The 14,225-nt window shown below is 35.2% G+C and overlaps 1 protein-coding gene across 6 annotated transcripts in view; it reads left to right on the top strand.

Annotated features, from left to right (window-relative positions):
* The window catches only part of TRIM37 (tripartite motif containing 37), a 145,603-nt gene that overhangs the window by 46,666 nt on the left and 84,712 nt on the right, over positions 1–14,225 (top strand). For all 6 annotated transcript variants that reach the window (XM_019431070.2, XM_019431075.2, XM_019431074.2 and 3 more), the window contains exons 10-12: positions 1,680–1,730; positions 3,107–3,188; positions 11,588–11,664. In XM_019431070.2, coding sequence (XP_019286615.1) covers positions 1,680–1,730; positions 3,107–3,188; positions 11,588–11,664 — 210 coding nt within the window. The remainder of the gene's footprint in view (positions 1–1,679; positions 1,731–3,106; positions 3,189–11,587; positions 11,665–14,225) is intronic.

Genomic DNA, 14,225 nt, shown 5'->3' with positions numbered 1-14,225 from the left:
TTGGTGGGAGAACCAACCAACACTGGTATGATTGGAACTTGCATGAAATTATAAACAAAAGCATGTCATGACTTGACCAAATTTGGAAACTGTCCTGGAGACATTTCCTTGAAGCTCTGATTAGGTTTGTGGTTCCAGGTAGGCTTTCTAGGTACTGCTTACATTCATTCTACTAATTGGGGTTTGGTATACTGAATGTGCGGAAACATAATGGAGAGAAGTTAGAGCAGACGTTCAATGGACCGTGACTTCTAATCTGTTACTTGAAAGAATAGTAAAGATTAACGAGGCAAACATCTGGGAGTGAGGAATATGAGTGTTTTAAGAAAAGGTAACAGCTGCCTTGGAATATGGTTAGGGGTGTTTGACAGTAGGATAGTAGCTATATAGTTAACTGTTGCAGGGCAAACCCCATACTTATGTGAAAAAGATATGAGCTATTTAGCTATACATACTTACCATAAAATAAGAAATAATATATTTTTAAATCTATGCTGTGTTTTCACTGGCAAACCACTAATTTCTTTAGGCACTATCACAGTGTGAAAGTGCTGTAGATGTTATCATATATTTTATTTTGGTAATAATGAATTTTCATGAATTAAACTTTAGAAGATATATCTGAGGATACAGTGAAATGGCTTGCAGTTTATCTTTTTGGTAAATTTATAATTTTATTAATTTTATTTATTAAAATTTTTTTAATGTTTATTTAGTTTTGAGACAGAGAGAGACAGAGCATGAGTGGGGGAGGGACAGAGAGAGAGGGAGACACAAAATCAGAAGCAGGCTCCAGGCTCTGAGCTGTCAGCACGGAGTCCGACGTGGGGCTCAAACTCACAAACCATGAGATCATGACCTGAGCCGAAGTTGGTTGCTCAACCTGAACCACCCAGGCGCCTCTATAATTTTATTTATTAAATACAGAATATTTTATGTTATAATACTGTATATGATAGTGTCTTTATCTTAAATGTTTTATTGACTGACTTTTGAAGTGTTTGAATGACAGTACTGTAGACTATTCACATATCTAAGGGTATATCCTGTGGTTGTGTTGTAGTTCAGTTCTCTTTAGAGAAGAATGTATGGAACTAAAGTTAAGTTGCCTGAGGTAATCTCGCCTTGCCAAGAAATTGTTGCTTATCCACTCTATTTGCCCCTAGGTGATTATGTATTCTTATTCCATAAAATGGTATTTCCAAGTTAATATTCTTAAAATGTTTAAGGTCATCAATATTCCTCATAATTTGTTTTAGAGACTGAAGTTGGGGATTTATTGTGATGTCTTTTGCTGTTTCTTTTGTTTTTTTCTAAACTTCCTTTATATCTGTTTCATATTTTAGGTTCCCGACTTAAGCACCCTTCCTTTTCCTATTTCCATGAGTAGTTTTGAGAGTCTCTTATGCTTATTTTAATGCTTACTTGTTGCTTCTCAAAAAGCCCAACTATTTTATAAACTATTTGTTGAGTCTCCAATTTAATTGAAAACTTTTGATGTTAGCTTTTGATGGTTTTACAAATTCATTTGGTTTAATGTCCGTATTTAGTAAGGATTGAAAAATATTTCTTAGGGACTTAGTTTAAAAACATTTTAAAGATATTACTGAGGGACTTTGTTTTTTAATTAAATGAAATTTTAAACTTAAATAATTATTTTACCTTTTGCTTCTTTTTAGTGAATTAGTACCATCTTATGATTCAGCTACTTTTGTTTTAGAGAATTTCAGGTAAGAGTTTTTGACTACTGAGATTTCTTTTGTATGTCTACATAAGTAAGAGCCAGGAAGTATCATTCTTGGGTTAGAATACAGAACAAGGATCTTTGTCACTCGGTGTGTAATCTTAGAAGAAGCAAGTTTCATATTAGAAACATATAGGTCATTTGTCTGGATTATATTTTATCTTCAGGACAGATTGCTTCTCTATCTAGTCTGGGAAAAGAAACCATTTTTTTTAAAGTAGAGGGTCCACTTAGCCTTTACTAAGGTGGGGCGAATGGGATTATTAAGGTCAATGACCATCCCCCATCCTCGGAAATAAGAGTGGTGGGAAGAAGTCGATTTGAGTCCATTTATCTTAGCTGGAAGTGAGAAATTGTGAATGAGAGGCCATTGTCATAAGAAATTTTATGCTTTGTAACTTGCATGTTACTTTGTTAGCTTTTACTACTTTTTCTTGAAGATTGGAAACAAAGATCTTAAAACGCTGAGGTCTTAAAGGGACTTGTTTTCAAAGACAGTTTGGAAATGGGGAACCATGAAATAAAAGGCCTTGCCTTGGGGAGAGAAATTCTAGGAGGTGATAACCATCACCAAAGGCCAAAGTTTGAGGATTAATACCTCTTTCTTTCCTTTCTTTCTCTCTCTCTCTTTCTCTTTCTTTCTCTTTCTCTCTTTATCTCTCTTTCTTTTGAGAGATATAGAGAGAGAGCACGTGAGCAGCTAAGCAGGGGAGAAGCAGAGAGAGAGAATCTTAAGCAGGCTCCATGCTCAGTGTAGAGCCTGACGCAGGGCTTGATCTCACATCCCTGAAATCCTGGCCCGAGTCAAATTCAAGAATTGGATGCCTAACCGACTGGGCCACGTAGTGGCACAGTGGGGGCTGGAGCACCCTCCTCCATCTGTCTTTTCTTATGGGATAATTTTTTGGCTAAAATACAAACTTTCTGAGGATATCCCCACATATGTTAAGATTAAGCATATTTCTTAAGTTTTTCCATATTAGAAAAGGATAATTGTACTACAGCTATGTGAGGAAGAAGCCCATTGGGTTTTTTCTTTAATGGTAAAAGACTGCTTGTTGAAGTGGTAATTAAATTCAGGACACTTAGTTTTATTTTTCTTTATATTTTCCTTTTCCCTTGAATGTCCCAATTTTGAAACTGAAAAGATACTGCTGAATATTTCAGTATCATTAAACCTTATTTCAGAATGTAAGTATATATAAATTTATGCAGTGGAGTCTTGACTTGTTCAGCACCTTCATTTACTTGTTTAGGACTGCAAATAAGTAACATAAGTAAAGTGCTTAGAGTTTGGTTTTGCCTGTTGATATTTCACAACAGTTTTGATCTTGGGATTTGGTTGGTTTTCTTTTACTTCAGCACTTTGCGCCAGCGAGCAGACCCTGTTTACAGTCCACCTCTTCAAGTTTCAGGACTTTGTTGGAGGTTAAAAGTTTACCCAGTAAGTTTTTCATATTTCTAATGAATTTTGAAACCAGGGTCTTTCTTTCAGTGTTCTGTAGCACAGTGGTTCACTTTTATGTTTAATTTGACAATTTCATTTACTTCATTAAGCAATTCATGAATCAGGCAGCATCCCATCTAACAGATAGAAAGATGCTCCCTGGTTCACTTTTCTTAGTGGAGTAAAGAGTTAAAGTAATGACAATATTATGGTTTTTTTATAGGGTAGATTACTAAGCATACCAAAAAAATGAGTTAAAATGAACAGTATAAACCTTGACATTACATGAATTTTATTTCTTATTTCTAGGAAGATATTTATCTTTAGAAGAAATATTTAAAATTCTTATTTTAGATATAATTTTTTGAATAAAAATAAATTATTGATACAGAAAGCCATAAAAAAAATACATGTATGCTGATTGCATACTCATGGTGCATTTCAGTGTGTTCCTTTGACCTAGGAATTTTCTGCAAATTGGCAGCTGGATGCAGTGACATGATGGGAGATATATAGTTGCTTCCTATGGCAACAGTATAAGTAGTAGTGTGTTCTTTTATCACACCATGCCTAGTTGCATCTCTTACTGTGATATTGGCAGCTATCGATGTTCATTGCCTACATCTGTTAATTCATTGGAAATTGTAAAATAGTGATATTCTCATTTTATTGTTTTTCATTTATTATTTGTAATAACTTTTATAAAGATACGCTTCTAAGAGATGCTTCCCGTTATCTGTTATTTGGCTACCCACGGTTATAGTTCATAAAGAAGAAACAATTTTTTCCTGTTATTTACTAGTTATCCTTAGTATTTTCTGGAAGTGATCAATTAGATTTTTAAAAATGTCATTATGAATTCATGGATTTATACATATGTAATGTCTTTAAGTTAGCTTCTGTGTCACTTTGCTCTGACTCTAAAAGTCCCTAGTAGTGATTCTTAGGAGTTAGCTTTCTTATTCTCATATTTATGGCAAGATGTTCTAGGCTCATTATGTACATTTCCTACTCCATATCTGGAGTCAGCCATTTTATTCAAAGAGCCCTGATTCCTTTTAGTGGGAAGTGATATTTCAAGACCAAACTGGGTGCTAGGGATGCTTATTTTTATGAGGTTGGTCACAGTTTCTAACCTCCTTGGTGAAGGGAGCTAGGAAATACAGTGATAAATATGTTAGATGTTTGGAAAGGGGGGAATCTGAATTTATTTATTTATTTATTTATTTATTTAAAATTTATTAATAGACTTTATTTTTTAGAGCAGTTTTGAGTTAAACATCAAAATTGAGTAAAAAGTAAAGAGAGTTTCATATGCCCCCTGACCCCATACGTGTACATGCTCCTCCATTATCAACATATCTTGCCCCCGAGTGGTACATTTGTTACAGTTGATGAACTCCTATTGACACATTATTATCCAAAGTTCTAGTTTACATTAGAGTTCATTATTGATACACATTATAGGGGGTTTTTGTTGTTGTTATGTTGTTTTTAGGCCAAAGAATATAATTTGAGAAAACTGGGTAGGAGTATGGATAAAATTGAATTGGATAAGTTCCAGGGATCTCAGTAGACAAAATATATTTATGAACACTTTAAAATTGCTATATAATTAAATACTGGGTTTTTTTTGATATATGTATTTTTTTAAAGATAAAATAACTCATGAGTCAGTGCTTACATTTATAATTCAAGTTCAAGACTGTGGAGTGTTTTTACTTAATCTCTTTATATTACACCTGTGTCTCCTTCCATTTTAGTAATCCCTTTTTTAAAAATTATTATGTATGTATATTTTTTTTAATTTACATCCAAGTTAGTTAGTGTATAGTGCAATAATGATTTCAGGAGTAGAATCCAGTGATTCATCCCCTACTTATAATACCCAGTGCTCATCCCAGGTGTCTTCCTTAATGGCCCTTGTACATTTATCCCATCTCCCCACCCACAACCCCACCAAGTGCGCACAGTTTGTTCTCTGTATTTAAGAGTCTCTTATGTTTTGCTCCCCTCCCTGCTTTTATATTATTTTTGCTTCTCTTCCTTTATGTTCATCTGTTTTGTATCTTAAATTCCATGTATGAGTGAAGTCATATATTTGTCTTTCTCTAATTTTGCTTAGCGTAATACACTTAGTTCCATCCACGTTGTTGCAAATGGCAAGATTTCATTCTTTTTGATTGCTGAGTAATACTCCACACACACACACACACACACACACACACACACACACACACACCCACACACCCACATCTTCTTTATCCATTCATCTGTCGATGGACATTTGGGTTCTTTCCATGCTTTGGCTATTGTCAATAGCACTGCTGTAAACATTGGGGTGCATGTGCTCCTTCAAAACAGCATACCTGAATCCTTTGTATAAATACCTAGAGGAATCCTACCTCTTGAAGCCTTTGGAAATTATATAATCAATCACTCATCTGCTTTATTTCATCTTATAGACAGAAATATTTCAGGATAGGAAGTCTTAATTCTACCATCAGTTTGATTACAGAGAACTGCTTAGACATTTTTTTGTTTATACTCCATGTTCCCCACACCCCTTCCCCACTTTCTGCCATATTAAGTAGGAGTTTTGATGTCCGAATCTTGTTCTCTAGTAGATTCTACTGGAACAGCTAGTGGAAACAATATTCCCTGACTTTATATTTTGAAAACAGTTTGTATTTTACATACTCTAAAGCCAGTATTGCTGGATATAAAATCCATAGCTTATATTTTCTATAATTGGGTATCTTAAATGTTTAATTCCATTTTCCATTAGGTAAAATCTGATTATAAACTAATTCTTAAAAGCATTCAGTGATATGGACTAAATGCCCGAATAATCTTTTTGTTTGTTTAAGTTCAGTAATTTACTATTATGTGTTTGGTTGTTTTGAGTCGTCATATGCTGGTGTCTTTTAGTATGTAGATTTAGATCTTTTTTGTTTTTCTTTTTTAATGTTTTTTATTTATTTTTGAGAGGCAGAGAGAGACAGAGCATGAGCAGGGGAGGGGCAGAGAGAGAGGGATTCACAGAATCTGAAGCAGGCTCCAGGCTCAGAGCTGTCAGCACAGAGCCCAGTGTGGGGCTTGAACCCACAAACCAAGAGATGATGACCTGAGTCAAAGTTGAGACTTAACCAACTGAACCACCTAGGCGTCCCATCTTTTTTTCCCCCTAAGAAAATATTTCCTGAATTCTAGTTTTAAGTATTTATTATGTTTTTTTCTCTGTTTTTTTCTTGGGACTTGGTGTATTATCTGTATTTTGAGATTTCTTTTCCTGTCTTCAGTATTTATCACTTTCTACTCTTATGAGCTTTTCATTTCTTATTCATTCATCCACTCATTCATTTATTTTTTTCTATTTTTATTTATTTAATTTTAATTTTTTTTTTTTTTTAACATTTATTCATTTTTGAGAGACAGAGACAGAGCATGAGCGGGGAAGGGGCAGAGAGAGGGAGACACAGAATCTGAAGCAGGCTCCAGGCTCTGAGCTGTCAGCACAGAGTCCGACATGGGGCTCGAACTCATGAACCATGAGATCATGACCTGAGCTGAAGTCGGATGCTCAACCGACTGAGCCACCCAAGCGCCCCTCGTTCATTTATTTTAAAGTTTATTTATTTTGAGTGAGTGAGTGCACAAGTGGGGGGGAAGGGTAGACAGAGGGAGAGGCAGAATCCCAAGTAAGCCCTATGTTGTCAGCACAGAGCCTGACACAGGGCTCAAACTCATGAACCATGAGAACATGACTTGAGCCAAGATCACGAATCAGATGCTTAACTGACTGAGCCACCCAGATGCCCCTCTTTTTCATTTAAAAAATTTTCCTTAGTTCACTTATAAGATCTGTTTTGTTTATTTGCTCTCATGTTCTTTTTAGTTCAGTGATTATTTCTTAAATAACTTTTTCTTTTATTTCTAATTCTTTCCTTAGTTTTATCACCTGATTTCTGAGTGTTTCTAATTCTGGTATGTTATTCTTTTATGTCCTATTCTTATTTTATTTTTTTTTCCTTCTGCAGGTTGTCATACTGTTTTCTTAGTGTCATGGATTGTTTTGAAATGGGTTACAATTTTGATCTATTCTTTGAGTATGTTTTTCAAGAATGTTTTCATTATAAGGATGTTATTCTTTTTTACTTTGGCAAATAATGCTTAACACTGAATTTGCTATCTTAATCATTTCTAGGTGTACATGTAGTATTGTTAAGTATATACACATGTTGTGCAGCAAATCTCCAGAACTTTTTTTACATCTTTCAGAACTGAAACTCTCTGCTCATTAAATGATAACTCCCCCTTTGTCCTTCCCCTCAGTTTGGTAACCACCATTAAACCTTTTGTTTCTGTGAATTTGACTGCTCTAGAGATCTCATATATGTGGAATCATACAGTATTTGTCTTTTTGTGACTGGCTTCTTACATAATGTCCTCAAAGTTCATCCATTTTGTGGCTTGTGTCTGAATTCTCTTTTTAAGGCTGAACAACATCCAGTGTGTATACCACACATCGTTTATACCACACATCGTTTATACCACACATTGTTTATCCATTCATCTGTTGATTGGCACTTGGGTTGCTTCTACCTCTTGGCTCTAGTGAATAGTGCTACTGTGAACATGGGTGTGCAAATATCTTCTCAAGATGTTGCTTTCAGTTCTTTCGGCTATGTACCTAGAAGTGGTATTGCTAAATCAAATGATAATTCTGTTTTTAATTTTTTTTTTTTTTAATCATATTTTTCTTTTTTTTTTTTAATTTTTTTTCAACGTTTTTTATTTATTTTTGGGACAGAGAGAGACAGACAGAGCATGAACGGGGGAGGGGCAGAGAGAGAGGGAGACACAGAATTGGAAACAGGCTCCAGGCTCCGAGCCATCAGCCCAGAGCCCGACGCGGGGCTCGAACTCACGGACCGCGAGATCGTGACCTGGCTGAAGTCGGACGCTTAACCGACTGCGCCACCCAGGCGCCCCCTGTTTTTAATTTTTTGAGGAACCTCTACACTGTTTTCCGCAGGAACTACCCCATTTTACACTCTCAGTGATGCACAAGGGTTCCAATTTCTCCCTATCTTTGTCAGTACTTGTTTTCTGCTTTGATAGTAGCCATCCTGATGAGAATGAGGTAGTAGTTTGGTTTCAGTTTGCATTTCTTTAATGATTAGTAATATTGAGCATCTTATGCCTATTGACCATTTGTACATCCTGTTCAGAGAAATGTGTACTCAAGTCCTTTGCCCATTTGAAAATTTTGTTGTTGGTGTTGAGTTGTAGGAATTCTTTATATATTCTGGATATTAACCCCTTATTAGGGGTTATGATTACACATATTTATTAGATGTATAATTTATACATATTATCTCCTATTCTGTAAGTTTCTTTTTATTCTTTTAACATTTCATGTGCAGAAGTTTTAAATTTTGATGTTGTTAAATTTATGTTTTTGCTTTTGGTTTCACAGCCAGGAAATCTTTGCCAAATTTAATGTCATAGAGTCTTTTTCTTATGTTTTATTTTAATAGTTTTATAGTTTTAGAATTACGTTTACAACTTTAATCTATTTTGAGTTAATTTTTGTACATGAAGTAGGGACCCGATTTCATTTGTATGTGGATATCCAATGTCATAAGGCAATCAAAAATAAATATGGTGCCTTGCTTTCTGAGAGATGTCCTGGCTCTGCCCTTCTCCTTCCTTTGTTTTTATTATTTCTCCGCTGTTTATTTTTTATTTCACTCCTAGCACTTTCTATGTAATCTCGGGAGTTATCATGAAAGGCCCTATACATTCGTTTATAATAAGAATAAGAACTTATAAGTATATAAAATTTAGAGTGACTTAACTGCATTTAATTCTCAGACTTGTTAACGTTAGGCATCCTTGTACTCAGTTCATAATCTGTTGAGCAGCTCATTCCATTTTCAGTTGTCTGTATTTGGCTTGTGAGGCTTTTCAGTGGCCAACTCTTTGCCATTTTGTGCTTTTTCCTGCTTTTTGTTTCATTAGATGTCCTACAGCTTTCCTCTCTTTTCTCCCATAAAGATGTGTATATCATACAGGTCTTAATGGTTGTAACTGATATATCTTTATTTGCTTATATTTTTGGGGTTGTGGAGATAACCTTTTATCTAGTTTTGTTGTAAATATTGTTTGTGAGCTTTTGGATTTTCTGTCCAATTATATGTTTTGTTTTGTTTTCTGTTTGGATTTAGAGAGTTGCATAAACTATGTTGCCATTGCTGCAATCTTTCCAGAATCCTGTGTTGAAAAATCTTAAAGCTAGTATTTTGTTGGAAGTGCAGCTGGCATGTACTTAAGATACTAAAACATTTTCCTTAAAATTATGATTAAAATTAAAAAGATTTCTAATATTATTAGCTGATAAAGATCAGGAGTAAAAAATATTTATTCCTTTTTATTAAAATTTTTTTTTAACATTTATTTATTATTGAGAGACAGAGAGACACAGCGCATGAGCAGGGGAGGGGTAGAGAGAGGGGAGACACAGAATCCGAAGTAGGCTCCAGGCTCTGAGCTATCAGCACAGAGCCTGACTTGGGCTTGAAGTCACGAACTGTGAGATCATGACCTGAGCCCAAGCCAGTTGCCTAACCAACTGAGCCACCCAGGCGCCCCTATTCCTTTTTATTAATTTATTCCAGGGAAATAGTTCTAGGAGCATAATTTAAAGATTTTTTAAAAAATGTTCATTTTTGAGAGAAAGAGATACAGACCAAGCAGGGGAGGGTGAGAGAGAGAGAGAGAAAGAGAGAGAGAGAGAGAGAGAGAAAGAGAACGAACCCAAGGAGGCTCCATACTGTCAGCACAGAGCCCTATGCAGGGCCCAAACTCACAAACTGTGAGATCATGACCTGAACCAAAACCAAGAGTCATGCTTCACTGACTGAGCCACCCAGGTGCCCCTCTAGGAGCATAATTTAAAAGAAGAAAAGAATCTGGCCATTTGAACAAGGATATTGATAGATTTTTAAAATAAAGATAATTTGAGATAAATTTATATTCAATAAAATTTACTAATTTTGGCAAGTTTCCACAAATATATATAGTCAAATAATTATTACCACTCCGTGATTTTTAACCCCCCACTTTTCTCATTTGTTTTTTAAGCTGATCCCTTCTTTCTTCCTTCCTGGCCCCTCTGCAACCACTGATGTGTTTTTTTTCACTATAGTTTTACTTTGCATAATTTCATATAATGGGATCATACAATACATAATTTTTTGTATCTCATTTTTTTCACTTAACTGATAATTCATTTATTCTTTACTGTGTATTGAGCATTTACCTCCTTTAACCCTGAAAGTTTCCTCAGGATCTTTGGAAGCATAGTAGCCTAGAAATGAAGGGGTTAGTAAGTACTTGTACTCCTCCATAGTCATATCCCAATAGACACTGGAGATGAATAATAAGAATCCTTCCTTCAATCCTCACAGTCTGGTTGGGAAAACATGTTTATATATGGAATTACAACAATGATAGTCATTTAGAAAGGTAGACACGTGAGCAAAATACTGAAGAAATAGAGAAGGAAGTTATTATCTTTGTAATAATCTCTGTAATACAAATTTAAACAACTTCTTAATCTTCAGACAGTTATATGGAATGCTAACATATAAACATTATATAGAAATTATATTTAATTACTTTCAACATCAAGTGTTATCTTTTTCTGTTTTACTCACTTTTGGTTTTAAATATTTTTTGTCTCCTACCCAGTAAAGTTGAGGTTTTTTTCGTATTTGGTGTGTTGATTTTTCATGGAGGCTGATATTTAAGAGTTTTGTGTATGTTAGAACTCCTTTTTGTATGTTAGAATTCTTAACTCTTTTTTTAAAAACTTTTTTTAATGTTTTATTTATTTTTGAAGGAGAGAGACAGAGTGTGAGTTGGGGTTGGGGCAGAGAGAGAGGGAAACACAGAATCCGAAGCAGGCTACAGGCTCTGAGCTGTCAGCACAGAGCCCTACATGGGGCTTGAACTCACGAACGGCAAGATTGTGACCCAAGCTGAAATTGTTCACTTAACCAACTGCGCCACCCAGGTGCCCCTAGAATTCTTAACTTTTATCATAGTTGTTGACATTTTCCTTAGTTTGAATGCCTATATATTTTCATCATTTTCTTTTTTAATGTACAAAAGATTTAAATTATTAGAGATTTAAATCTGTTGGTCTTTTTATCTGTGTTACTGCTTTAATCGTAGAAGTATTTCCCAATCCAAATAGGAGATATTAATGTTTGCTTCGTTGTTGCTTAAATTTTTACACTTAAGTTGATCTAGAGTTTGTATTTGTATAACCTCTCTCTCTCTCTTTAATTATTGATGTGTAGTTGACTCTTCTTCCTTTTTTTAAGGATGGAAATGGAGTCGTTCGTGGTTACTACTTATCTGTGTTTCTGGAACTGTCAGCTGGCTTGCCTGAAACTTCCAAGTAAGACATGCAATTAAATAACAAACTTTAATGTGTGTTTATATGCATTCCTCTTAGGATTTTTTAACTTTTGTTAGTTACTGTATTGTTGTATCTGTTAAGATGTGTACTAGTATGGAATCCCTGGCATAGTATAGCACACACTGGCAGTTCTTTCTTTTTTTTTTTAATGTTTATTTATTTTTGAGAGTGAGGGAGAGCACACGTGAAGGGGGAGGGGCAGAGAGAGGTGGACAGAGGATCTGAAGTGGGCTCTGCACTGACAGCAGTGGGGCTCATACTCATGAACTGTGAGATCACAAACTGGCAGTTCTAAAACTGCCTCAGGAATACTCCTCTTTTTTTTTTAACTCAATTTTTTTTAATTAAAAAAATTTCTAAATTTCTTTTTTGAGGGAGAGAGAGAGAAAAGTGGGGCTCATCCCAAGCAGAGCTCATGTTTGTTTGTTTGTTTTTTACGTGAAGTGGGGCTTGAGCTCACCCAGTGTGGGTCTTAAACTCACAAACCTTGAGATCATGACCTGAGCCAAAGTCAGATGCTTAATGACAACCACCCAGGCACCTGGACTCTTTATACTCTTAAATTTTATTGCAAACCCCAGAGGTTTTTTGGCTTTTGGTTTTTGTTCTTAATTTTTTTAAATTCAGTGTACGTTGGAAGGCCAGGTGTTCTTTTTTCTGTTTTGTGTTTGAGAGAGAGAGAGGATCCCTAGCAGGCTCTGTGTTGTGCAGAGCCTGACCTGGGGCTTGAACTCATGAACCAGGAGATCATGATGCGAGCCAAAATCAACCGGAAGCTTAACTGACTGAGCCACCCACATGGCCCAAGAGTTTTTTGTTTGTTTGTTTGTTTGTTTGTTTGAATATGGGTTATATCTGTTATTTTCTGAGTTAGAAATTAAAACTGAGAAAACCTTAAAAAAATGTTATAAGTTCGCTTTAAAATAATAAACCTATTGTATACTAACATAAATAATATTCTTGTGAAAGATAACTATTTTTTTTTTTTTTAATATATGAAATTTATTGTCAAGTTGGTTTCCATACAACACCCAGTGCTCATCCCAAAAGGTGCCCTCCTCAATACCCATCACCCACCCTTCCCTCCCTCCCACCCCCCATCAACCCTCAGTTCTCAGTTTTTAACAGTCTCTTATGCTTTGGCTCTCTCCCACTCTAACCTCTTTTTTTTTTTTTTTTTTTTATAACTATTTTTCTAAAGCAAAATAATACTTGGTGAGAAAACTTGTACTATTTTGCATTTTTTGAAATGTCTTAATGTATAGCTTTAAAAAAGACAAATGGATCCTCACATTGGCTTCTATATTCACTTTGTTGCAATAAGTTCTTTGGTTGAAGTATATGTTTAAAATCTGGTCTCAGATTTTGAATATCATGGGTAGTTGGGAAAAGTCGTTTTTTTTTTTTTTGTTTTGTTTTGTTTTTGATGAGATACAAACAATTCATATACCATAAAATTGACCTTATAAATAAGTGTACAGTTCAGTAGATTTTAGTATATTCAGTGAGTGCTGTAACTGTCACTGATAACTAATTTCAGAACTTTTATATCACCCCATGAAAAGACCCATTAGTAGTAACTTCCCTTCCCCCTTCTCCCCATTTCTTGGGAACCACTAATCTACTTTTTTTAAGGAGGAATATTTAGAAAAGCAGTTTTAGATAATTGTGAATTTTGGTATTACACCAAAGTTGAACAAGTTGTAGTTTGTTGAATGTAGTTTGTAATGGGGAATCTAGAACCATATCAGTGAATTTTATTTTACTCTACTGCAGTAAAATTTGTTGATGTGGTATGAGATGTCTGTTTCTAGCTATGATGGTGTAATAAGGAGATAACCCTTTCTCCTGCAAAAATCAAAAAAAGAAAGAAAGAAAAACAACACTTTCTGGACACGAGGCAACAAATGAAAGCAATCCTTTAGAAATAAGAAACAGATAAGCTGTATGATTGCCTCACCTTATATAGCCTTGAGAGAGTTTTCAGTCTGTAACATAGGGAGGAGGAGCTGAGGTAGAGTCTGGCAGACTCTCTGTGTTTGAGTGCCCAGGAAGACCAGTTTAGCTAGAATGTGTTGGACAGAATTCCAGAGAGGGGAGAGCTCCACAGAGAACTCTGGGGATCTGTAGAGGGTTCCCTTAAATTTAGTGTTCTGCAGAGTACTGATCAGGACACATGTATAAGGAGACTATCTGAGGTTCGGGAAAGAAGCATCTGAAAGATTAGAGGGAGTGGTGCCTGGTGCCCATAAGAGGTAGTAATGTGTCTGTTCTTACAACTGTAGTGGAGAAGCTTGTAATTCATGGGCACTAAATACAATAGTCAGGAAATTGTTGCTTCAGTAATGGAGAACTATTAGTACTAGACTGAACACTGCTCCCAACCCACCTAACAAAGAAAAAGCAAGGCCTGAAAGATCTTGTAACTAAATTGTGTCCCAGAGCAAAGTTCAAGAAAATTTATAGGATCACAAAATGTCTAGTACCTGAAAAAGTCAAATTTACAATATCTGATGTTCAGTCAAAGATTAATTGACATG

The sequence above is a fragment of the Panthera pardus genome, unplaced genomic scaffold (assembly GCF_024362965.1).
Source record: "Panthera pardus isolate Hobbes unplaced genomic scaffold, ASM2436296v1 HiC_scaffold_3, whole genome shotgun sequence".
Classification (NCBI taxonomy): Eukaryota; Metazoa; Chordata; class Mammalia; order Carnivora; family Felidae; genus Panthera; species Panthera pardus.
The sequence above is the reverse complement of the archived record's forward strand: the minus strand, read 5'-3'. Positions and strand labels throughout refer to the sequence as shown.